The sequence below is a fragment of the Larus michahellis genome, chromosome 2 (assembly GCF_964199755.1).
Source record: "Larus michahellis chromosome 2, bLarMic1.1, whole genome shotgun sequence".
Classification (NCBI taxonomy): Eukaryota; Metazoa; Chordata; class Aves; order Charadriiformes; family Laridae; genus Larus; species Larus michahellis.
In genome coordinates, this window is record NC_133897.1 from 52,535,191 (window position 1) to 52,562,930 (window position 27,740).

At 40.3% G+C, this 27,740-nt stretch overlaps 1 protein-coding gene across 1 annotated transcript in view; it reads right to left on the bottom strand.

The window, feature by feature from the left end:
• Window positions 1-676: 676 nt before the first annotated feature.
• EPDR1 (ependymin related 1) overlaps window positions 677-27,740 on the bottom strand; it is a 33,873-nt gene continuing 6,809 nt past the window's right edge. Inside the window, exons 2-3 of the mRNA XM_074575422.1 lie at window positions 6,532-6,740; window positions 677-3,657 (exon numbers count right to left, since the gene is read on the bottom strand). Coding sequence (XP_074431523.1) covers window positions 3,467-3,657; window positions 6,532-6,740 — 400 coding nt within the window. The 3' untranslated portion in view covers window positions 677-3,466. The remainder of the gene's footprint in view (window positions 3,658-6,531; window positions 6,741-27,740) is intronic.

The window sequence follows — 27,740 nt, forward strand, 5'->3', positions numbered from 1 at the left end:
TTAGGTCCACATCAGATCCATCAGATATTTAGGTGCTGAAATCGTACTGAAATAAATGCAAGTGAGGGTTGTAAATGCCGGTTTGGAAGCGAAGTCCACTGATATTAGGAAGTAAAGGGTGGTAGGAAAAGAGTGAGCACTGGAATGAAATGAACTTCAAGGTGGAAAACACACACTAACGTCATTAGAGTATCCCAACAGAAGAATATTGTATTGTTTAGAGATTTCTTGACCAAAATTCACTTGGACTATGGATTACTGTACTTCTTCCTACATTCTTCCATAAAGTTGGCATGCCCTGGTAAATGGCAGCACTTCCATGGTGTGCAGCATGGATGGCTTGAGGCAGCGAAATCTGGCCCTAATACTAGAGTTAAGCAAACTGTTAAAATAGGAACTGAACCAAATGCCCGGATCTCCTCCCCAAACTCAAACTAAACCTGTTTTGAGGTTCAGGAATGTTTGGTTAACTTTAAATAAAACAATGTTGTGTTTCTACACATCCTGCTTTCAGCGAAGCCTCCAAGCAGAAATACAAAAATATGGCAGGCAGGTCTATGTTTGCACTATTTCTGGCCCCAATGAAACCAAGAAACGCTGGAAATCTCACAAAACCAGCTTTGTCTCACAGACTATCCAACTCCAAGGTACTGTCACTGTTACCCAGTAGAATACAATGTACCTCATGTACATACCAATTTATTATTAATTTTTCAAACAAATTCCCCAGACCATGAGACATATCAAAGCCCCATATTTACTGTACTGTGGCAGCACATTATATGGCTGCTTTAAAGTCCTTTTACGCTCATTCTTATTGAGTCATTGGCATAGTCGTATAAAGACCAAACGTCCCTTGTGGTACATGATAACAAACCACAGCAAACGATAACAAAGATAACAAACCAGGCACATGCATTTTGTGCTTCATACTTGGTTTGTGGCTAATTTAAAACACATAATCCAAAAATTTTTTGATTGACATCTCTTTGACAACTCTCTTTATTGAATTTGCAGAGCATAAATATGAAGACAACAGCATTGTTTTAGAGGTACGTAGTTACCCATGTAAAATTGCCCTGTATGTCAGGGCAACATTTTTAAAGCACTTCTGTGTACCAGACTTTTGCAAATTAATATTTAAAGGAACATTTAATGTTATTGCTAGAAATGATATCACTGTCAGCAAAACATAATCCAAACACCCTGATTACTCATCTATCTGCTGTACCACAACAAAGTCATCCCAAACGATACAGTACCACAGCTGCATGTTTGCTAGCCAGATTTATTATATTTTCCAGATTCTAACAAGACACATATTAAGAAATGCATGTTAATCATTGCCCTAATGAGAACAATATGCAGTTAACATTTAGGTTGTCACAAAAAATACAGAAGGCGAGTACAGGCTAAATGCACTCTAAAATCAAGGAAACCCAATCCTTCTTTCCACTAGGATGTTTCAGTGAAATGGTCATGTCCGAGAGAAAATTCTTAATGAACTACCTACATTTTAGCAGGCATGTGTATATGCTTTCATTAGGTACAAGGCAAAGTAAAATGCCATTCTGACCACAACTGTGAAAGCAAAATAACCACTGTACCACTTGCTTATGTACAAAAAGCTATGAGCATACAAAGCACTAGAAGCCTGCCCAGCATCTCTCCTCCAGAAATGGTGCAAGCTTTCAGCTTTCTGTCAGACATGGTACTATTCGCCAGTAAATTACGTACCCTATTTACGCGGGGCTTCCTATCACTGTCAAATTGGATAATTTCTCTTCACTAAAAGTTGTCCTGAAAAATAAATCTGTTTGTGGGGACAGAGTCCAGCAGCCACTGAAGAAGCAATAGAACTTGATAACTCCACCCAAAACCACACCAAACTGCCCTGCGTTGCACTGTTTTCAGCCAGACAATGTCTGGAGCGAACCGCTACCCAACACGTGTAAGAGGACAAGAATCTGGTTTTAAATGAATTTGCAAATAATAAATAAAATGCATGCCTAGACTTACAGAACAAACCAATTAATTTCATTTGGCAAAAGTGCAAAACCCATCACCACTCCACGCTTCTGAGGGCCTGAAGGTGCATGAAGATTTGGTTTGAATTTTCTAAAGCAAAATATGTGCGCTTCCTGTGCTTGTTTTGGTTAGTTATTTCTTTCCCTTGAGGAAACTTTCACTCTGCCCACCAGAAAAGGATGTGGAGATGCTAAGGTTTGAAATGCCGGCTGAACAGCAGATATGGCAGGCATCAATGGGGCAGGTGCAAAAGAAAGCAAGATCGTCATTTCTGCTTAGATCGCAGCGCCTTGCAGTCACGCCAGACAGAACACAGCTAAAACCTCTCCCATTCCTCCTCCCACCTTCCCACCCGGCTCACGCAGCTCTGTCTTTCACTCTGTCCAGATAGCCAGGCACTGCGTAAACGCTGATTTTAGCTTTTACTAATTATTTATTAAGAACAGCTTTTTTTCACTTCTACCTGGAATTATAAAGGTGTTTTCATACTCTTTGAGTAAGGGAAGACTTTCGAAAAGAGTTGGGAAATATTAAAGCTATTTAGAGCGCAGTACCTCTTAATCTCTTTGCATAGGTTAAAACTAGTATTGCCTTAAAAAGTGGGTGCTATAGTAAAATATGACTGAAAAATATCTCATTGCACCCTACTGGAATACTTCAAAGTGTAGCAAATGCAAGAAAACTTTGGCTTGCTTTTTGGGGGGATGTCCCTCTCCCTCCTTCCCTTCCTTTCACATCATCCTCTCAAGAAACAGAAAAGGATTTTTTGCACCTCAGTTAGCACTACATGAATAGAGCTACTCCACTTTCCTTTCAGAAGGAAAAAAAAATCAGTTCGAGCTACTCCACTTTGCTTTCAGAAGGAGAAAATCAGTTCAAACATCAGCTTCCTGAAGGGCAGAAAGGAAAACAAAAAAAAACCCACAAAGAAAAACAAAACCAAGAGAATGAGTTTCCATACTTTTGATGTACGTTGTTTAAAATGGGGTATTTTTTGGTTAGGGATGAGGTCTTACCCAGGACATATCTCCCCTTCCCTCAAGTCCCCAGAAGTAACAACAGCAAAATCTAGCTTTTCCTTCTTGATGTTGACATTATTGCAGTCTGCTTATGCTTTGTCTTCTTGAAAAAAATAAATAATGAAACCTTTGCAAAAGGAAAATCAGCCACAGCTTAAATAAATAGTACCTATAAATATTATCTGTGGTAACTATATAATACTGCAAGTGCATCACTGAACAGATTAATGTGATGAAAGAGATCTTTTGTGTTACATATTTTACTCAGTTAAATGTTTATGTTCTCTTTCAAGTGAAAACTTACAATTCCCAAAAGAGCAACAATAAGCTTGAAAAATCAGGTTAGACGTCAGCAGCTGGCTATTAATAACCATCCTTTTGGCTAATATTTGTTTGCCCGGGGCAGCCAGTGTCCATAATCAGCATTCATCTTTCATCTTCCTCAGCTGGGCTGTCTGGCAGGTGCTGGGTGGGGTAAACACCGAGGGGTCAGCAATGCCCATCTGCAGATCAAAAAAGCGAGTGGAGGTTGTCACGCTGTAGTTCTTCGTATAGGTTTCCTGTACTGGGTAACAGTCTTTGACTGTGTAAACACCGACCCAGGATTCCACTGTAACCAAGCAGAAATGCAGTTATTTTAGATGGCAAGAATGAGTGAATGTGTCACGATGATGTCAGTCCAAAAACTGCCCGTAGTTCTGTCCATATGCATGGCAACACCATGAAAGGCCATACAACTGGTATAATTTGGACACTGCAATGATTCTTAAACCTGAACATGTTGGTGTCAGGCACATTTAAAACAATGATACTGTCATGGCATCGGTATGTCACCTTTCATGTATACCTCTACTAAAGGACCGTCACTTCTGCATCGTCCCAAATTTAGTTGTGTTCTGCACAAGTCTGATTTCCCTCATCGCTCATTTCATGTCAGCACTTACTCACTTCACCAGTAAAGGAATGAAATGCCCTGTTCTCCCAGCAGGCAATTTTTGGCGCCATCAGCTTGGGTAGCACGGGAACATTTCACCTTACACTCTGTTCCTGACAACTTGAAAGATGTGATTACTGAAAACCTGTGGTCCATTTCACAATGTTGGTCCTCAACGTGGCCTTTGACACTCTAAAACACTTAGTCCCTGGGACATCCGATTCCTTCCTGTGCACAGAAAGTTCTGCAGTCACCTACCCTAAGAAGCATTTGTCTTCTGCTGCGGTGGGGACTCCTGTGCACCAGAACTGATAGCCACAGCATCTTGCTTCCACATCTTTTGGACTTCTAAAATCTTAACTGCCATTCTTAAACTGATGATACCGACCACATCTTTAATCCAAATAAACATGACCTTGCTTCACCTTTTTCCATCTTACTGTCTCAAGCACAGAGGGTTTGTCTCAGAAAGAGGAACACTCCCAGATACAATGCCAGTGCCCTCGGTCTCTTCTTTTAAGTCATTCCTTCTGTTTACCACAGAAGGTAACAGAAAATCCATATAATCATTATCATGTTAATTTTTTTAATTCATGTTCCTCTCAAACATTTCTACCAGTTCATTAATTATTTCAAGCCTACACTCAATGCTGATCACCTCCATGTATGTGATGTAGCAAATCTTTTTTTAGACTTCAGTTTAATTCCAGAATGTGCTTATCTCAGAGGTGTTGTCTCACCCTTTTCACCCCTCATCCTCTGCCATCTCTGCTACTTTCACCACTAATCTATCTCTGCTGCAGTCATCGAGGTAGTTTCCTCTGAACACCCTTCACTTTGCAAATCTCACTTTTAAATCTCTTTTATTTATCCCACGCACCTCTTCTGTGATCCTTCTTTATCCCTTCCATCATACACCACTTCATCCAGTTGGTTCATGTATTTCAGATCTCTCGATAATGCAAACTTACGAGGTTAAAATACAAAACTACCTAATGTGATCATAAATCAGTTCCTCTGAGTGATGACTATTATGGATTTTTTCCAGTCCCAAGGAGGCTTATTTTCTCCCACTCAGCAGCTATCAAACATTCTATCTGTCCTTTCAGTATTGTGTGATATGCTGCACCACAATCACATTATTGGAAATAGGTAAGCTGTGACATGAAATGCACATACAGTATCTAAAAAAAGGGTGGCGAGCTGAGCAACATTTGAACATAGCTTTCCAAGGCATCTTAGTGTACCACAACCGTTCTGACCTCAATGAGTTTGGGTGTGAGTATCCACAAGTGGAGGACTCTTTTCGTGAACAAATCTTTTCTCATAATTTTGAATAAAAAAAATAAGGTAAAATATAATGCTACCAAGGTAGTCTGTATCCACTGAAAGCTTCATAATTTTAACTGAATTATAATTTCTAGAATACAAACCAAAATTATCTGAAAGGTGGATGGGCAGACAATTTTAAGACATTCTTCTGAATGATCATACAGGAAAACACTGGAGATACAAAATACTACAGGATAAAAATCACACATCGTTAACTGAAGGTATCTGGATATTAAGTTCCGTAGAAGTTCCAAAAACACTGGATCTTAAAAACAAAATTCTTGGAGTGAGTGATAATTTGCTTCTTGTAGAATACCAGAGGATATATCGACCTAGTTACAGAGGTCTAACGATCTTATCCTTCCTTTTCTACTTCATTCTTTCTCCTTTTTTTTCAAGAAAGAAATATTTTCCCCTGGCTAAATGCTCAGGTTCATAACCAGCCTGTATATTAGGTGTCCATAACCATAAGTACTGCATTAGCTGAATAAAGCCATAAATTTCACAGGGGGTTTAAAATTATTTTTATAGTTGTCTGGGTCATCAGTAAACCATAGACGAAATTGAAGCCAATGTGCTAATAAATCGCTATGCATCCAAAACCTAACATACTGTACCTTGGAAAATTCAGCCTACTTTCTTTTATGATGCAGGTGTTCAGCTGCCAAGTGCAGAACTAAGCCTCATGAGCAGACGCTTCTTACTAAGGTACTGGATAACAAAACTTAGGTGCGTATTAAGGATGCCCATTGCTGCAGAACCAGGTAGTGGATGTATTTTACGATAACATTCGATAGCAGTGTGTACACACACGCTGACACCTGCGTTGTTTCTTTTATGCCTTTTAGCAGAAATATGATACACGCTAGTTTGAATATGCCCTAAATTATATTGCCAGTTCTTCTCTAGATAAATTTCGGGTACCGGCTGCTGGATTCTGATGGAAAATGATGCTGTTCCATGCCAAAATCTGTATGATACATAGCAAAATGCAATCAAGTCCCTTGGACATATTTGATCCTGCTGAGATATGAAACATTTTCTTAATAAGATGCATTGATAATAAAATGGTATGCTGTGCATGGGTTATATTTATTATTTCTTCCAGCAAACTTTATAGAAATATGGAAGGCTGGGGTGAAACATGAACAATTTTATTTTTCCCTGGGCAGCAAAGACAATGATTATTATGAAGATGGAACAAATGCGTGCACATACATTTCCTGGCTGGTTTTCTGTCAGACCATTCCTGTACCATAATTTCGTCTCCAGGTCCCCCGATGTAGTACTGATCTTCATAAGTTGAATTGGCAGGAATATCGTATGGATCCCATGGCTCCGTCAGAGCAATCTTCGAGCAAAGCTTTGTAACTTGTTCGATCTGAAACATCACTGCATCTTTGTAGAGCAATATATACTCAAAGAACCTGAAACATTAAAAAAAAACACCAGTTAATATATATAGTCTTTTTCTATACTAAGCAAGGAGCATTGCTGATAAGTAAGCTTGCCTTTGACTTGTCAGCGTAAGACCATTTTCACTTGCATTTAACTTTGCCAAACTTTGAGAAAGGCTGACCAGTTGGGCCGAAATTTCCCATGCTGAAAGTTTGTCTCAGCTGACTCTTTCCAAAATAAATAAATCAGCCTGAACCGGTTCAGCCATTTCTGAGAACAACAGAACAACTTTTCTGAGAACAACTGAGAGAAAAACATGTTATTATTCCTAGTTTTGTTTTAGTTTTTAATAACTGTTTCATTAAAAAGCTCTAGTGCCTCCATGTTTCGGAGAAAGGACTTGAAATTTGGCAGGGGAAAAGTTTTTATTAAAAGTTGTCCAGATTTGGCGAAGTTATAAGCCTTTGAAAAAACCTGCTTGCATAGGCTGCATAGATTCAGTGAAAGTGGTAGAGCCTTTCCCTGTGCTGGTTGGATGCGGTATCTGCCATCCTCACAGATGCTCTTCCATGGCAACCCATGTAGCTTAGAGGGACATGCCGGTGAAGGGGGAAGTACATAGTCCCAAGTGCAGAACTGAGAGGCTCTCCCTCCTAGTGGCAAAGTTTGTCTCTGGAAACCACCAGGCTCAGGGAACTAGTGAAAGGAGAAAGCAGAGGAGCAGTAAGGCAGAGATAAGGAGAGGTCTGGAGATCAATGAGCTTGAGATCAATGAGCTTGAGAGGCCAGAAGATGAGGTCAGCAAAATAGATAGTTAATAAGGATTTAGAAACAATCTTCTACAGAGTATGAAGTGACCAAGCCCTGCTCTGAGGAGAGATGATCAACACCTTCATGGACATTTTCATCTAGTTACTAGTTATAGTAGTTCGGTTTACCACAAACACTGTGACCTTACTCTCATACCTATAAAAAGGAGGTGGTATGATCCTTACCTTATAACTGGGGACAGAAACAGAGAGAAACTAAAATAAAAACTATCAGAACTATCAGCTGATTTTGAATATGCAACCAGAAATACCAGAGGCCTAACTTCTCCCGTGTACTTAGCATTATCAATCAGATGACAAGCTGTTCAAAGCACAACCCAAAGCATCCTCAGGCGTGCTCTGCACCTTTTGCAAAGGAAAGCCAGGAGTCACTCTCTAACCCCCCCTCCCCAAAACTGTCCACTCATTATTAGAGGCTTCTTGTGAGTATCTCAGCTCAAGGATCTGGCTACAGTCCACTGTTACGCAGTGACTCTAGAGAAAAGGAAGGGATGGTATTAATTCCCTCGGACAGCTTCATCTTGCCTGTCTGTAATAGCGTCTCTTTCCATCTCTAATTCCTTGCTCTGCTCATGATGCTGCCTTCATTTCCTGAAAAAAAAAAAAAAAAGGCTTGGGTGTTCTTTGGACAGTGGCGTCTTCCACTTCACAAACCTGATGCTACCCCCTCACAGTATTCATCCTGTGCCGTCAGCAAGACGGGAAGCTGGTGGAAAACAGTGCATAATCCATGTAATTGAAGATATGATGCACAAAAGCAAGAGGGGACCTCCTCCGTGGTATTCCCCTGCTCCTGCATGTTTCTCTTTGCATTCTTCACCTTCTTTTGGGACAGATGTAAAGTTTACATAAAATAGGGCTGACAACAAAACAATTTACAGTTTTAATTGTCGCGCTATACAATTGCATCAGACAGGAATCATTTCACCCACCACTGACACAGAGGCATTTAAAGGTTGCACTATGTGAAGTGTCTAAGCATGGTTAAAAGCATCTAAGCAACATTCCCATCACTTCTTGAGAGGATCATTTATCCAGCATGCGTGGAAACACAGGCAGGCTAAACGACATTGGCCAAACTGAACGGTGACGAAGAATGTAAACAGCGACAAGGAAGCTGACACGAGGCAAGCTGGGGGATACCTCTCATGCACGACCTTGCACAGCATGGGAGGTAGCTTGTCCCGCTTTCCGTGAGGGAGTCAGTCACCGGGAACTTCCCACATATTAACAAGACTCGCGCAGAGAGGCTGACGAGCTGCAAGACTATACGCTGGCTTCCCCGTGCTAAATCATTCTCCTGCCCATAGCTAAAAATATTCCTGCTCCTGCAATGACTCGTACCAACCTCAGTTCGCCTGCCATTTTCTTAGTCAAAGGCAGTGTCCCCGCAGTTGTGATACACAACCGAAGAATTAAGTATACAAACCGGTTCCTTACGTACACCCAAGCCTGGACATACTTAAGGATATACATAATTTTTATATCACACTCAGTCCAGAGAACCTACTCACAAGAACACTAAAAAAATACACTTACTTGTGTGTTTGCAACCAGACTCTAATGACTCAACTACTGTTCAGCTGGCTGCCCAGCAGCTCCCATAAAAGTGGGACGGGGAATGCCTTACAGATGAGCCTATAAATGTCTTTGAGATATCTGAGTGATAATAAAGTCATTTCGTGAAAGAATAGAAAAGCAATATATGAGCGAAGTGTTACAAACTACTGGGAATAAAACTTAAACAATTACATTTCCTTTTTATTTTATATCTTTACTTAAAACTTATTTCACACAGAAGTTTTATTTGCATTTTTGACAATAATTTTTTCATGTTTTATTTCTCCTTATCCTTTCCTTTATAAATTATTTCATGGAATAAATACCTTTTGTTCTACAGTTTGTAACCTGTGAATTGGTATCATTGCATGAGGGACATGTGCCACCTTTACTCAAGTGAAACAGCAGTTCAAACTTCAATCTGACAACTGCATGTATTTAACTTCCAGCACATGGAAGCCACTGTGACTTCAATAGATCGCCTGAATACTTGCAGAAGGAGGGCCACAACGCAACAAAGCCTACTTTCTTGACTTGCCGCCTTCCATGCAGACAGCAAGATGTGCATGACGAAACAACAATGAAAAGAACAATTAGAAAAATTCAAACAAATCAAACTCATCACCAAGCATCTCTCTAGCACCCACTCTGCAGAGCCAGAGGCTCCACCATCTACATTTTTGTTTCTGGGAGAGGCAAAGCGAACATATGAGGAACAGGCACCAGTTGTAGGATTTGATGCGCTGCTGGGATGAACTCAGCAGCTACGGTGTCGGGCACACAAGGTGAGAACTGTGGAGAGGGTGGCTCTACTCCCTGTGCATGGCAGCACCGGGTAAGCAGTGAACGTGATTTGCACTGTCCTTATTCAACCCGGATGTAACTCACATCCAAGTTTTAAAGAGATTTGCCCCTGTGTGTGTCCTGGAAATAGCAAGCATAGAAACGTTAAGATTACACAGGATCTGAGTTTAACTGCATATGAAAGGTGAATGGTTAAGTTGTTGTTTTATGAAGAGAACTATTTAAACTATTTACCAGCCAACATTAATAACAAAATGTGCATGAATATAAAAATGACAATCATCTAGCATATTTTAAAGCAAAATATTTAAAAATCATTTCCTCTTTTTTTTTTTTTTTTTTTTTTTAACTGGACAAGTCACAAGTATACTGCCTCTATTTGTTTTAGGTGCCTGAGATTTCATTGGCTGCTTAAGGGGAAGCACAGACTCCTGAAAATAGGTCTTGGCAAAGAAACAGAAGAGGAAATGATTTTTAATTAGTTTGTTTTTTCAGAAAAAGTAACATATTTGCAGCCTGTGCCCACCTCTAATATTATTTTTATAATAATATCATTCCTTAAACCATAACTTCAAGAAAGCCCCAACCTGTTCACTGGGCACCGTCAAACAGATTTGGAGAAGTTACTTGGACAAGTTACCCTATTTGCCCGACTGAGATTATTTCCCTTCCTTTCCTATCCTATTCCACCCTACCCTGTGCTATGCCTCACACCCTTTGTACACTACGGCCTTAATGGGACTCTCTCATGGTCCTTAATGCTCCCTTTGTCTGTGCCTGAAAATGGGTAAATTCCAGCACATAAAGACACACACATGGTTTTTGCTCCTCTGCTTTAAAGAATTTCTTAACACTGGACCGTATCCTGCGCAAATAATTCAGTTGACTTTGCTGTTAAGTAATCATGTCCAACAGGTGGGATACACGCTACGTTCAGTACTCTTTTCCCCACCTAAGGAAAGTATTTTTCCAAATAAGAGACACCATCTGAAGTCAATGCAAGGGCAGAACACCGTGCCCACACAATGACAAGGCAAAGCACTTGCACTGAGGACGTGCTGTGAGGAGCGGATGTGCACCTAAATACCGTCCTACTTCTGAGATCCCTCCTGAAATCTGGGGAGATGGTCAGAGGTGCCTCCCAGGAGACAGCCCAGATACCACAGAGACACACTCTTGGACTCTCATAAATGACTGAAACCAATAAACTCTAATGACTTGTCTTCTGAATAGATTATTGTTCTGCATGTTATGAATGCAATTCAAAACAATGGATTATTTTTCAATATTTGTCTGAAAAAAAGTCCCTAGACACGAGATCGTGCAACCAGCTCTGTTTCAGGTACTCAGTCTGCACCGAGTCCTGCCGAAAAGTGCCCTACGCTGAGGCCCTTCCCAGCTGTCAGTCGTGAAGCGTGGTAGCCTGCTCGTCACTTAACACATCCGTGTGGCTCCCAGGGTTTACTTCTGCACTTCTGAAAGCTTCCTCGCAAGCGTCAAACCCAGAAGGAAGGAGCTGCTTGCTGCCCAGTTGCCTTCCTAGTGACTCAGAGGAGCAGAGGTGCTGGCAGTAGCATGCCAAGCCCCGCGTGATGTATCGAAGCACATCAAGCAAAGTCCTTTGCTGAGAGATGCAAAATAATGGTCTGAGGCTGAGGCTGGGTAAAAGAAATTCCCGGTGTGCTAAATCTGGCTCTGCATCATTTCACTCTGTGGCTTTAGACAAGTAACTTACAGTACTGGAGCCTTAAAATGCCATTTTTGTTATTGATTTTTTGATTGCTGTAGCGCTGAAGAGACACTAATCAGGGATCAAGAACCAGTTGTGCCAGGCATTGTATTAACAAAGAACAAAACCACAATTCCTGCCTCAAAAAACAATGGAACAATGGCTCTTGTAAAACAGACGTTCCTTTCCTGCAAAGACATATGGGGTTTCATACATCCAGGGCTTTGACCTGTTGATTCAGTTTTCCCAGCTGCAGCTATTGTATCCTTAAAACTCCCCCTCATGTTAGCCAGGACTTATATTACCTAGTCATTATTATAAAGCAGTTGAAAAACGAAATCAAAATTTTAGGTATGATTTGTATCAGAGATGTTGTATTACTCAGCAGGGAACGGTATTTAAGATATCAAGTTGAGGTCACTGCAATTATTCCAAAACTAACTTTGCCTTCTCTTTTGAGATTAATTGAAAGCTTGAAGCTTCTGTCTGCCTTTGAGGTACTATTTAATTCTTTGCCGGTTCTGTTTGTAAAAAGGCATTTTTAAGCACTGTGAAAGAAGTTAGAAACACTTCTAAGCAGAAGAAATTTCACTAAAAATATCCACCCAAAATTCTGTGTTCTAGTGTGCACAGACAGGTACATCTAAACATGTAATTCTTGAGTTCCCTTGTACCCTCTTGGTAACATACCCCCCAAAATTTTCCTAACAATACCACTATCTTTTACACATTTTTATTGAACAAAGATGTACTGGGAGAATGGGAACCTTTACTAGAAGGACGACTACAAAACCTCATCTTCTCAATTCTTCAGATTAAGAACATTTTCAAGGGAGCAAATCCGCCGCGCAGACACGCAGACAGTTGATAAACACTCATCAGGTCAAGAACATTCATCTGCTTTTGGAAAGCTCTGGCGAGCTCATTTCAAAACTGAGAAGCATTCGTTTTTCAGTATATTTCTGGGAACTCCTTTCCTCTTTCCCATGAAGCTTTCGGTAATTTAAGACTTGTGTTTTTCTTCTGGTGTATCAGACCTCAACAACAACAGTAATTTACCATATTTGATCTCAAATGTTTGGCAGCGGTGCTGGACTATGGTATATTGTACAAATACAGTTTTGTGCAAATACATGTGACAGCAAATGTAACCTGATATTGTGTAAAAGCAGTATTTTTTAGTCTGACTTAAATCACTCACAGATTGTAAAGGCCTTTTTTTATTTTCAAGGCAACCAAGCCCCCTGTATCAGGTATCTAATTAGCAAGGTGTATGAGGAACTTTGATAGCACTACCAGTTTCTGAAGCAGAGAGAATTAGGGAGTTTAAGTCCTGTTAATTATGAAGTTTGTGTAAAAAGAAAACCTTAAATATAGGAATCAAAAGCTAGAAAATCAAAGCTACACCAGCTAAAGGATGACATATTTTTGTGATTTTAATTACAAAACTCAATAAAAAAAATATGCAATGTTTTACTCTTTTAATTATTTTCCCATAAATTAGATTAGCTACTTTGGCAAATACTAAGGGAAATTAAGTTCTTCAGCAGAATTCTGTTTCCCATGCTGTCCCTTTTTGGCGATTTGACACTCCATAATAATCACTCTGATGACCAAGTTGCACGCCTGAGAAGAACGCATTCTAATGGAAGTTTAAGTTCAGGAAAACAATAAAGCATTGTGTTTAAGGGAGTTGTGTTATGCAAGGGGCTAAAAGATGTGCTGTCCTTAATAGAGAGCATCTGTGTGTTTCCCTAAGTAATGGTGTATTCGTGAATTGGAGCCCTCGGCGGACAACGGCACAGCTCAAAAGGAAAGGAAGGGAAGATGTGGCCAGAATACCATAATGCTTTCCAACGAATCAATGGAATCATCTCCTAGGGAATATGGTATATACTAGTAGAGCCACATGATATCAAAATGTACTTGAGGTCAGAGATTATTTTCCTGTTCTGGGTTTGTAAAAAAGTCCAGTACAGTGAGGTCTTGCTGCCCTGAGTAGGTTAATCATAATAAACGTTACTGGAAAATCACAGCAGGGCTTAGAGAAGACCAAAAAGAATGAGGAAGGCCAGGACTCTCCTCTCAACGTATAGTAAAGACCTTAGGAGGGGCAGAATAATAAGGAGGGAAATGACAGGGGTAACTTATCATTTATTTATTATATTTCTCATCCTCTTTGTGCTATGTACAGAAGGGAAGTAAATAACTCAATTACCAGAGTGGATGCTCAAAACTGAGACACTCTTTTGAGCGTGCAATTATATCAAGGCACTCCATGAGCTCAGAAGTATGTAAGAAAAAGGAAGCAGAAATTTAATATGTAGAGAGAGCCAGAAAAATCATGGTTGCAATGATTGAGAGTATCTCCAAAAAGAAAAAAAACCCACCAACACAAAAGACATACATGTGTTCCTATTTTTAAATTTACTTCTAATTGTTAGATTTATCTGGAGTTTTCTTTGAATCAGGCTCATAGACAAGATATTAAATTGGATCTTAGCTCTGCCCCAGTATGATAATATCTCTTTTATACATGAGAAAGGCATAGCAGAATGAGGTCCCTAATCACAAATAACTGGGCTTTAACAATCTTCCTTTTCCAGACACTTAATTTGGAATAAAAGAATAATAAAAAATAATCATCACTTTTTCAGCTAGGATTGGGCACTGCACCTTCACATGCATCTTAACTTCTGTATATAAACAGAGAAATATCTTCAGATACCATGAATAGGGACTACACGAAATTCAGGAGACCGTAAATCTCATCATGCATCATGCTCTTCATTGAGACCGTAAATCTCATCATGCATATACTTGGCCAGTTGGTTGCTCTTCAGTATGCATTCTTGCATAAAAAGTAATCGTGAAGAAGTCTGAGGAACAGATTACCCTTTGGAACAGATGGGGAGTAGGTCCCTGTTCTGATAGAGCAAACTTTTCTGTCATGATGGAATATTCCCTGGAAAAAATTGTGAGGATATGCGCTTGTACCAGATTACTTCCCCAAGATGTAATGATTTCCACCTTCCATCTGCAATGATTTCCTTAAGAGGGATGATTCAGGTCTTTCAGATATTTGTCCAATGTAAAAAAATAAAAAACACTAGGTCTATTTTCAAGGGAGTTTGGAAGTCAGGCCAGCTAGGATAATCAGACAGCACAGTTTGAAAGCTAAGTACACTTTAACTTTCTAACATCTTTATCCAAAGATCTGAGTATAGCTTATTTTTACATAAACTTTGTGAAAGATGGAGATTCACTTCACTGGGAATAAATGCAACCTGAAGTCCTGGCACTGCACTTCATTCTCCCTCCCCACCTCCAATGTAAAAATAGCTTTTTCATTTCATCCAGAAGTCTTTGTGCAGGTCTTTTATTCGTCCTTCTGCAGTTATCAATCAAAAGTAATATTGTTTGCTGAGTGCATAAATTAGTGACTGGATTCAAATGCAAAAAGTTGGTGAGTGAAAAGTCCAGGTGGATCTGACTGAAAGCGTGCAACGTGAAAGAATTACGGGAAAGAAGGGAATGTCTGTGTGAGAGGCAACATCATTAGGGGCAAATGTTAATTGTTCCATGACTATAAAGCAAACAGCATTTTGAACACATCGCCATTAAGATGTGGTACAGTACACAGTAATGATTTAGAAAGGCAAGTTTACAATTCTGGGTCAATTAGAGAGGTCATTTATTCTGTTCTGCTTAGCCCTGATGAGGTCAGGGTGGTAATGCTGTTCCTGATTTTGGAATCCGCCCTTAAGGGAACCGAAAAACAGACTGGATAAAAGTCTGGAGAAAAGCGAGAATGGTGTGATGTTTAAGAAACAGGACCTATGAAGAAACTGGGGGTGTTTAGTCTACAAGAGGAAGACAAAGGTAGGACACAGTATATAAAAAGCTAAAAAAAAGAGAGCAGCCCTGAGGAGGACTTGGGGGTGTTGTTTGTTGAGAGGCTCAACATGAGCTGGCAATGTGTGCTCGCAATTGCATCCTGGGCTGCAGCAAAAGTGTGGGCAGCAGGTCAAGGGAGGTGATTCTCCCCCTCTACTCTGCTCTTGTGAGACCCCACCTGGAGTACTGCGTCCAGCTCTGGGGCCCCAACATAAGATGGACGTGGACCCGTTGGAGCGAGTCCAGAGGAGGGCCACGAAGATGATCAGAGGGCTAGAGCACCTCTCCTGTGAAGACAGTCTGACAGAGTTGGAGTTGTTCAGCCTGGAGGAGAGAAGGCTCCAGGGAGACCTTATAGTGGCCTTCCAGTACTTAAAGGTGGCCTATAGGAAAGATGGGGAGGGACTCTTTATGAGGGAGTGTAGTGATAGGATGAGGGTCACTGGTTTTAAATGGAAAGAGGGTAGATGTAGATTAGATATTAGGAAGAAATTCTTTACTGTGAGGGTGGTGAGACACTGGAACAGGCTGCCCAGAGAAGTTGTGGATGCTCCATGTCTCAAAGTGTTCAAGGACGGGTTGGATGGGGCTTTGAGCAACCTGGTCTAGTGGAAGGTGTCCCTGCTTAAGGCAGGGGGGTTTGGAACTACATGATCTTGAAGGTCCCTTCCAATCCAAGCCATTCTATGATTCTGTGAACACCAGTTGTTCTCCATGTTACCTGAAGGTAGCATTGGAAGAAAACAGCATCACTTCAGCAAGAAGGGTTTAAGTGAGATCCTCTGAAAATGTCTTTATGTGTAAGTGCTGCAAGTTTCCATGGAATCTTCTTAAGCCCCAGCTTTTACAAGAACTGGTAAGAAAACCCAAGGGTCAGAGACATCCCAAATATAGGTCTGTCTCTCCGGGATGCAGGAACAGGTTATATGGCAACACGGAGACCTTCCCAGCCTTACACATTGGTGAACAGAGAATATTGATGGCTGCTCATGTCTTCTGGTAACAGACAAGCTTAATCAATTAGTCCTGACATTTTCAATTCTATGACTTGGATCCTTGACACTGCTACCTGCCCAAAGGTGCTGAACAACCTTCGGGGATCGTTTTCTGAGATGTCTCAAAAGCAATCACATTGTTTTAGGGTTACAATAATCACAATAATCACAATAAACAATAATCACATTGTTTTCAGTGTCTGAATGAGTTAAAGACAAATACTGTCTAAAATCAGGACTGGGGAGACAGGATTCAAGTGATACATGCTCAGCATTCAAAGGGAATAATTAAAAGGTCAAACTATCTGTTAAACTTGCTCTTCGCAAAAACGGTTTATTTTGGTACTCTGTTGAGTTATTGTGCATTTTGTTATTACAACTGTCCAGTAACCCACAACTTATCTGCCTTTTGTGGGGGACTTTCAGCAGTCACCACATGTACCGCTTGTAGGAATCCTCTGTAAGCAACATCCATGATGCATCACAAGAAACTGTCAGACCTCAGTATGTTCTTAAAAACCAGCTGGACTGCAAATACATAAATAACTAATAGATGAACATGAATTTCAAAACCTTTCTCTTCAAATTATTGAGTACATGCTTTAGGGTACAGATTGGTGTATCTAATGCAGAACCATTTCACAGATTATCTGTTAGTCCATCACAGAAACAACAGTTGCTGAAGACATAGCAATCAGCTAAAGTAAGCATGGCTAAGAATACTTTTCTATTTTTAAGAACATTTATAGCCATTTTAATTGTATTAAAAACCCGACACATTTATTTTTCATTCAGGGACAGTTCTAAGAAGGAGTAGCAAGGAGGGCAAGACCTGTAAATAATATTGGTATAAATATACTGCACTGGCACAGCTGAAAGTTTTCCATTACTCAGGAAAAGGTCACTAGACCTATTGAACATGTTTAGACTACCCATGCTGCTTAAAACATGACAAAAATAGCTTTACCATTTAGTATCTGACACAAATACAAACTGAAGTATTTAGCAAACAGGTATGCCTACCTAATTTTGGGGTGTTTTCCTGACACAGAGCCCAACGTCATGCATTGACTGCCAGTGAGTCACAGTCTTCTGTGAGCTTTTCTTAATTAATATGAATTCAGAGGTTTTGCACATGCCAAAAATTATTTTCCTTTACCATTTCTGTAATCATAACAAATATGAAAATAACTCTTGTTTTTAAAGTACAGATGACTTCATAATTACTTAAAATTTACACAGTGTCTCACATTTGCATTGCAGGTTTTTTGCTGTTTCTAACTGCATTATTGTATATATTTAATGGGCAAGATTTTAAAAACTGACCAGTGATTTTGAACAACTTCCTACTTTGGATGTTCAACATGAAGACACTTGAAAAGGGCAAATTTTCTGAGGAACAGCATTCAGTATTTTCCAAAATGCAGTGTGTAAGTGTAACCATTGCAAAAGTGAGGCGCCCAAGATTACCAGACAGCTATTTTCTATTCAAAGACTGCCTAAGAAACTCCTGAATTCTCTCCCCAGAGAAGTGCATCAGCAGAAATCACTTTTCTGCCCATCAAATTTTCCCTCCCATGTTTCCCCTGGCTGTCAAGAGACAATTGTTCTTTCCACAAAGTAACAGCAGATCCTCATGTAACTGCCACTGTTTACAATTTCCATTGACCAGCTATGTAATTAGAGAGAAATGTGGCTCATATAGCTCCTTTTTCAAAATTATACATTAACCTGACCCAAAGCCCTGTGAAAGCTGCCAGAAAAGTTTCACTGATTTTTACAGATGTTAGATCAGGTATTTATTAGCCATTCCATTTAGAAGAAAAAAGAACCTGAAAAACGTTTAAAACCTAACAACACAGCTATCAACGTATCTCACATGGGCAATCTGAGGAGATGCTGGAAGGCAAACATAAAATGTTTTATGTGCTCTCAACTCCCCAAAATGTACTTCCACAGGTTTAAGCTGACTTTGAATATTCTGGCTTTTGTGGTATTTCTTGTTCTCTTCTTTATACTGTTCTGGACTTTGTTTTTAGGCAAAGTAATTAATATCCTTCTGTCCTTAACTATAAGCACTGAAATTATTTGAAACATCTTTTTGTCATAAACCCCCCTCTTTGGGGCCTTTTTAACGTAGTCATTTGCTACAGCTAACTTGACAAAAATCCCACGGCTCTGAGAGTATGGAAACTCAGAAAAACGAATTTGCTCATGAGAAATCTTTGCAGCATTTTCATTTATCCCTTTGTTTTCTGGTCTGCTGTATCTCTTGGGTTACTTGCTCTCCCAGGTTCTCTGCACTGCGTTAACCCTGTGGTTGGACTCATTCAGGGAACGGGAAAGTGATTTCTGAGGGAGGGAGCCGGTCAGGAGCAAAAATCGCAGAGGAAACTCTCTCTGGCCAAGACAGTGATTCGGTTGCTGCTCACCTCTTCTTACAAAAAAGTATTCAGGTGGAGGTATGCCCAAAGCCTTGAGCAAGTCCTAAGAGGAGACCTGCATGATACATTGCTTTTCTCACCGTGGAAATCCTCCCTGTCCTCAAAGCTTTACAGGGCAGCAAGCAAAGGCTCTTTTATAACACACTGGTTGTGACAATATGGTCCACCACCTCCAGCAAATTGCTTATCAGTGCTGCCAGCCTTTGGGCAGCAGGCTCTCTGGCCAGCCATGTGCCACCACGCTCTGCAGGTCCCCTTCCTGACAATGTCCCCAATGCCACGGGTCAGCCCTTCCCAGCAGAGCCAGCCACCCTCCACCAGGATGAGTGGGCTGGCTGCTGAAGCAACCAGAGGAAGAGAAGATGGAAAAGGCTTTCTGCGCCAACAAAGAAGCCCCACGCTGTCACTGCCTGCCCCAGCCCTCCACACAGCAAGTGTATCTCAAAGGCATAGTAGCCAGAGGCTGCTACGAGCAGCTCTCACAAAGCTTAACTTCTACGTATGCTGCTTCACTATAAGCCAACTGGGCTAAGGACTTAAGCAGATTTTTGTCTTTATACTTGATGCTTGTTCATACACTACGCTAATTTCCTAGCAAATATCCTATGCATATTGTAATGATGAGATGTTCTCCCTCCTTTCATAATATTTTAAGTGACATTTTCAAAAATACAAAAATGATCTGTGGATTTTCACAGCCTGAAACTGCATTCAAATATTTTGGGGGGTGTGTGTGTGTGTCTGTGAATTAAGAAGACCAGACTGATTATAAATTAGTGATTGCAAACAGCAGGTAATTCATTAGGCCAACATGGAAGATAATACTGGATATTTAAATAACACTTCCATGGTTAAAAAAAAAATAATCCAAAGGAGACTGAACACATTGAACAATGTTTATAGTTACTATTGCTACAGTATATAAGCATCTTGGTTACAATATGTATCCTGCAGAGACAGAACCCAAGCTTTGTAAGTGAATTTTTCCATTCTTTCAGAGGAAGAAAATCCAGAGAACCAAACTGTGTTTCAGACGTGTGCTAGACTTCCAAAACACAGTAAGAGAGGAGATTCCACTTGACCAACCATGGATCCTTTTACCAGGTTCCAACTAAGACGCTGTGGTACCCACATTTGGCTGTGCCTCCATCAGCAGCTCACGCCTCCAGGCCAGCCTGTATGTCACTTTGACCTGGCTTGACTGTATTAGCACAACCGATGTGACAGATCTGAATTACACCCAATTCTGCCTCCATCTCTGATGGCCAACTGTGTTCTACTCCAGAAGACTAGATTACTTACATTAAGGATTTAGGAACTTAAAATAACCTGTCTACGAGGTATGTATGTTGTGAGATCACCTCGTCTTAAAGGCAATGTAACTAACCAAAAATGAAGATAAATATGTCAATAAACAAAGAATACACATAAATGTATTGAGAATCAATATCTACATGCTTACATTTAGTTTTGGAGACCAGCAGCACAGAACATCAGTTAAAAAAATAGCAAGTCTTTCATGTTATGCTATGTTGAGTCAGGTAGACAGTCCCTTATATTTTCACTCTTCAACAACAAGGGGAATAAACAAAATGCAAGGCTGGTCTCTACTCTCACATCCTTACCTCCTTTTACTCTCCCTAATTCTTTTTCCCCTCTATAAAAAAGTACAGGAGATGCCAGACCTTCACACTTTCTCAAGAACATTATCCAAATTTGTCGTTCTTTCTCTTCTGGGCCAGGGAAGGTAAAAAATTAATCTGACTTTGCAAATCCACGTGTGGTTTTGTGCACAGATATTAAAGTGATATAAGGGGGTGTCCAAGTCCCCAGATGCCACAACAGATAAGAAAAAAGAAATTTATTTCTCATACAGAAGATGGAGGCCAACAAATCTGGATCTAATTAAGTAGTGATACATTAATTTGAGAACTAATTGTAGTAAGAATTCCTCATCCTGTATGAAACTCTGCTTTCCAAATAATAAACATCCTCTGAGAATTACCATAACTGCATTGCATGAGTAAACTTTCCAGTGCTGGCTGCCTAAAAGTATGGCAGAATCATAAGTTTCCTGGCAAGAAAAGTATCTGAATATGATAAAACCACAGTTGCAAATGGCATTAGGAGATACTGAAAGAATGAAAAATGAGATCTTTCTTTGCTGCGTTCACTGCATCGACTCTGTGCCCCATATGAGTGTTTAAAAGCCTTTAGCACAGCCATGCACGAAACCGCCCTTGGAAAACTTTGGGGAAAATCTCTCCATTCCCCCTCAGAAACACTAATTTCTGAAAGAACAGGTATCCATACAAACAGCAGGTTTCCATGCAGACCGACTACTTAAGGAGAAGTTCCCAGCTGTTCAGCAGCCAAACACTATACAGGTCTTTCCAAAATAAATGGCAAATGCCACACACACCACATTTTTAGGAACCCTGTTATCTACCGAGCCATCTGATTTTCAGATGAAGCAGCAACCTCACCATGAATTCCCACAAAGAGCTGACAGTGGGACAGCAGATAAGGCTTACTAAGTGTGAAAGTACCAGAACTGACAGAGAAACAGATGTGCAACATCAGAGACTGAAACCTTGGTGGGAAGTCTTATAAGTTGTTGTCTTCATCGCTATCTTACACCTCTTTTTTTTTTTTTCTGCAACTGGTCCCAAGCTCAGAATAAGAACAGAGCAGAAAAAAGGCAGGTTTTCATTCCTTATCCTGCTGGTAAGTGGTGGAGGTGGTTTGGGGGGGCTTTTTTTCTCATCCCATTAAAGCCTTAAGAAAAAGTAAGTTAGTTCTTAAAAAAAAAAAAAATCCATTAGAAAAAAGTTTGTTCCCAATAGACAACCTGGGATATTAGTCACAGATGTCATAAAACTTCTTGCTTTACTGCTAACTCCAGTGAAGCAGCTGACAGTGTGTTTTGAACATACACTCAAAAATGTGAAATAATATTTGGCAATAGCTATAAAGGAGCAGATTCTGAAGAGCACATTACTGCACAAGAAGTCAATCAGCAAGCAATCAGTGAAGCCATTTTTGGAATGAATTACTTGTGAACTATTCAACTGACCAAGAGGTAAATATGCAGGGCGTTATCACAATGATATTTTTTAAATAGAGTAAAAAACCAAGGTTCATCATAAGTAACCTTAAGATGGGGTGTTGCAATACATATGGTAATTTTGGTCTTCTGCGTTGTTTTGCTATCAGTCACAATATCACATTACATTATGAACTGTCCTCAGGACAAATAATACATGTAGAAAATAAGATAACAAGTTAAGTATGCAATATTACCTCCCATTTGAGAAGGGCAAGTGAGTTTAGTTAACTTAAGGATAAGCCATTTCTTGGATATTTCATATTAAAAGACAATTTCAATTGCAATGAAGGGATTGCTTTTGTTTGTAATTTAGGGAGGAGCTAAAGCAAAACAGTTGCAGCTTTCTAAGATCCAAAAGAAGGCAGCAACTGAGATTTTTACTACTCTTCGAGAATTCTAGAAACCTTACATGCTTTTACACGTGTAGCTTTTAGATGGCTCTTTGGGGACATTCGGTTGAATCAGACAGTTACACAGTTCTACGCTTATTTGTATTAAGTTTTGAAACATGTTCTTTTTTCATTTACAAAAAAATGCAGACAGAGCTCCAGGTTTAGAATAATTTGGTATCTATCAAAGGTATCTTGATAATCCATATCTTCTTAACTGCCAAAATCTTATAGGGCTTTTTTTTGTCAGACGAAAAGTTAATAATGTCCTAAGACCACTCAACCCTGAGTTGTTTTATATGCAAAAGAAATAAGTTAAAGACATGCAGCGCAGCATCTGCACGTATTACCGGTGCCTTTTCCATTACTCTTCCAATATGGCAGTGCCTACTATGTTGGAATACCCTCATCCATGCATATTGGAATCGCATACCCTCATCCCCAGGGGTGACTGACTGGGGTAATTTCCAACCTATGCATCCAGTCCCTTCTGCTCCTTCAACATGGACACAAGAGGAGCAACACAGGGGGAATCCAAGTGCCAGACAATTACTAAAGCAACAAGGAGCTATTCAGCAGGGAAAGGCAGAAGGCTGGATGGAAGTTGCCTCGGGGCTGGACTTGGCCCACAAAATATAGCCTGGATGATGCCAGCATGAAAGGGTAAATTTCATAAGTAGTGAAAGGGATAAAATAGGCTTTCATGGAATGAATAGCTAAGTAGGTCCCAAGACATATGAAATCTTAGTAGCCAAAGACTGAAAAATTGTAACTACTACAGTGTGAGCACTGTACAAGAAGAAAGCGCCTGCCAAATTCACATTCTGATGCCAGAAATTCTGGAAATCATGAAAATCTGAAGACAAAATCTGAAAGAGCAAAAATATGGACATTGCTAAGTTAGAAGAACAGCCGTACCAACTGTAGGAATGTTGCTAATAAAATTCTCAGAGCAAAAGCAAGAATTGCAAAAATTACTCTTACCTTATTCAGTCTTTGTGGTACAAGGGAAGTATCTTTTAATAATCAAGTGGGACATAAAGCCAAACGTGCACATAAGCTTCAAAAGAATGATTAAACGGATTCTGAAATAAATGTTTGTCAAGGATCTATATTTAAAAAAGATGAAAAAAAAGTACAAGCTCAGATGAAAACAAGTGATTCTTTCTTTCTTACTACCACCTGTCATAAATTAGGTTTTGGACAAGGACAGTTATGCTGCTGTTGGAAACCCCTAGTTTACTCCTGGGTATGAAAGTATAAAAGGTACCAGTTCCGGAAATTAATACACTACTGAAAACAAGGAGCGTCTCACATCTTGAGCCTTCTGTACTTTCACGCATGGCAACAAACTCTTGGCAGAAAATCCTGTCCTTGACCTGTGACTCCCAGGTATCAGAGAGTGACCATGATACAGGCAAAAAGCCATCTGCCGGAGCCTCAGGAGGGACACAGAGTTTCCGTGTGGAATATCAGATCTCTTGTTAACATACATGCATCTCCCCCAGGACCACAAAAGTGAGGCAATAAACAACAACAGCCGAAAGAAACAGGTCTGCTTGGCAGAGGAGAAGTTTCACTGGCCAGTGGTACCTTCAGGTTACGCAATGCCATGCCGGGCATAATGCTCTTCATTCTAGAGGAGCCAAAATATTGGACAAGGTGGCCCTGTTCCACCCAGACATCACCCCCTCCCCAGCATGCCAGACACTATACCATGCCTTAAAAACACTTTGGAGGAGAAAATAATTTACCCTTTGAGTTAAGAAGACTAACGGGTAAAAATACTTTGAGAGAGAGAACTCGGCAAGTTGCTAAACATGCAATTCCTTGCAGATCTATGGGGAAGGCCAAGCTGAAGGTCGTCTGAAGACAGGGATGAAGTTGGTCAGCATGAGGGTCTGGAGTTGGACTGCTGCTGCTTCAGCTACACAGACCCACAGCCCAAAAGTCACTGGTAGGATGGCCACAAGTCCATTTCTCCAGAAAGCAGCCCTAGCGTGACAGGCATGGGAAAAGACTCTTTCCTCCAGTCTTTGCACAGATTTGATGCCTAAGTCCTGGCTTGTGAAGAAAACTTTGTCCTATTTCCTACTATGTTCATCCCTGAATTGTCAACAGTCCATTTCTAAGACTGCATCCATTCTAATCTTACACATTTATTTACATTCCTCTTTTTCCTAGTCTGACCTCTTTACAACACCTAGCCACTGTTGCAAGCATTCTTAATTCCCAAAGCTTCTTTAAATCTAATCTTCTCCCATATTATGTGACAGATTAGTGCATTTATGCTTCTGAATAATTCAGCATTATTTATTTATTATTATTTATTAATTCAGCTATGCCAATGTCCTTCCCCGAATTGAAGCACCTGATCATGTGAAAGTTAGCCATCAGGTCACAGCAAAATGAAGAGGGTGCAAGGATATTTGAACCCTACATTTCAATTTTGCATCAGCTAATGACCCGGAATACAAATAAGGGCATAAATTACTATTGTTTCACTGACTTCACTTGTCTGTGAAAATGTCATCCAGTTGAAAACCAGTCCCATGCAGTTAATAAATGGACAAGCCTCGTTGATCTGTAAAACAAATCAGTTCTCTAGCTGGAGAAGAAAATTTTCAGAGCAGGATGACTTCTGACAGGAAAAAGCAAAAAAGAGCATCCTCTGAACTACAAAATACTGAACTTATAACATACATAAATTCTCTTGTCACGTGAAAAACTCAATAGCGGTACTAACCACTGAACAGCAATAGCATGAAAATTAAGTACACTAGTGAACAAATGGACTGTGAAATGAAACGTAGAGAAGGCTAAAAACAAAAAAATAGTTTTCTGTTCTTATAATTAAAACATCCTGCCTCCTTCCCCAAACGCTTCCTCTCCTCTAACTGGCAATCGCCTACCAAAATTCATCCTTGGAAGTGCTGGCAGAGGCAGGGTGTGGGCTGGATTCAGAGGCACAGGTTTTATCACCACATCTTCCAATTCCACTCAGATGACACAACGTTGAAAGCTGTCCACCACAGTTATACCATTGCTGTCATCAATAAGGCTAAAGGCTGAATGATGGTTTCAGTTTTGGCAGTGTGGACCAACCTCAGGAACTGAGGCTGAGTTTGAATTGGAAATGGAGAAATGTATTTCTTGTATATACCTCCCACATATGTTACAAATGTGCATCTAACATAAAGTCCTGGGATGCGATCCTTGTGCCAAGGGCAAAATTCTCATTGACTTCACTAAGCTTCCAGCCCTGAAATTACAAAAGTAAGCAAAAAGTAATGAAAAAACCTCTTGTGCTTGTTAACCCAAACTCTTCAGCTTTTCAGTATGCTCTCAACTGTAACATACGCAGCTGCCATATCCAAACCCCTTCTCCTTCTGGCATATCAAGGAAAATACCGTTCAACTGCACATGGAAGATAAACAGTGGGACTGAACAATTCAGTATGTCCCCTGCTCTTAACTCTCTCCAAATTCCAGGATGCAGTAGTACTTCCTAAATCCTGCTCCTGGGAACACGCCACGGCTGCTGCGACAATACCGGAGCATGTCCCCTCACCCTGTGATGAAGGGACCCCCGTCACGCACCCCCCAGGGACAGCTACTGCCACAAGAGGACACGGATGGATTCACATCATTGGGGCGAGACTGTGCCCTAAACCACCTGGTTGTGTCATGCACTGTAATTGCCGTGAACCAAACTGGGACGGGAAGATATGGAGACCCTACAGAGAGGAAAGAAGCTAGAGAGTTATAGCGCGTATACTAACCAAGCGAACAGACAAATTTCTGGAGGCATTTCAGTAAATGCTCTCTTGAATACCTAGAACCGTTTTAAATTATTGGCCCGTTTACATTAAGGAGACCTGGATGCTTAACTTACTTAAACAGATTACAGTTGAAGGGCTGATGCATCAACAGGTAAAGTGTCCCTTGGATGCTTTCATCCCTCAGATTTCTCTGAAAGCAATGTACGGTCAGTTCTTTTCTCAGCTCACAGCAGTGCAAGATCAGCCCTAAATTAGATTATGGTTTACCCTTCAGAGGAGATACTTTTTCAGACAAACGGCATCCGGTCTTGTGAGAATAGGTGTGATGTTGCCAGTTGTGACATCTGAATTACATCAGGCCTCAAGCTGAATGGAGCTCAAATTAAGATCACGAATATAAAGATTTCTTTCATCGTGTTTGTTTAGCTGTGCAGTCACGTCACCATCAACTGTCTGCGTGCTGTCTGCAAGCACAGAACAAACTATGAACTTGAATCTCTCTCTCTCTATTCCTCTCCACTCTAAGTCTCTTCTGAAAAAAGAAAAGAGTAAAAAAATCCTGAATAAAAATGACAGTGATTTAATCTTGTGAAAAAACTGGTCGTCTGGTCTGAGTTACAGAAATTTAGGCATATTATATCTTCAGTGCAGTCCTGGTTTTGCTTTAAGTTTTTACTGTAATGTCCAATAGTACAAAATGAGCCATAAGTTTCAATGCAAACACACATTATTCCAAAGAGTTCAAACAGACAAGGAAGAGATGATAAGAGAAAGTATTCCCCTAACTTTAAAGGCTTCAGACGGATAAAAGACTTAAATCAATATCCACTAGTATCAACAGCAATACGGTGCCAGTGGCTATCATTTAACAATGTTTTTTAGAAAAACAAAATTTTGTGATGAGAACCTCTATTTTTTTTAAGAACATCCAGTCAACAAGATCTACAACTGATGGGATAACAATGACCCCACTGAGTGTCTGACAGTGGTTTCTAAGCACACCAACCAGCACTCCAGCATATTATCAATTTGGGTCACTGGACACTGCTTATCTACATTTTCCCTCCAGCTTTAAAGGGTTTTGTGGATCCTCCTCTTTCAAACTTAAGAGCTAGTTTATTTTTTTGCAGTTTGGCTGGTTGCTGTGTTTCGGTAGCGTATGAAACAGCTCCAGACTAATTAGCGTAAACAAAGGTTCTGAGAACACTACGCTGAACAGAATACAGCATCTCAAAGCAATGGGGCTGCTTTATTCGTGCTCAGTTATCTTTTTTTTTCTCCCTCCCTCCCCCACAACTCTGACAAAGATGCTGCTCTCCAAGGAAGTTATCGAAAGCATAAAACACAAGACAGCAAAAGCATTGCTAAGCCAACAGTTCCCAGCTTCCTCTGACAGAGTCCCCTTGCTCGTTAGTGCTGCAGCTCAATGGCTGAAGGTTTTCAACCGCCTTCCCCTGAGCGGTGTTTTCATCTCTTCCCGCACGTAACAA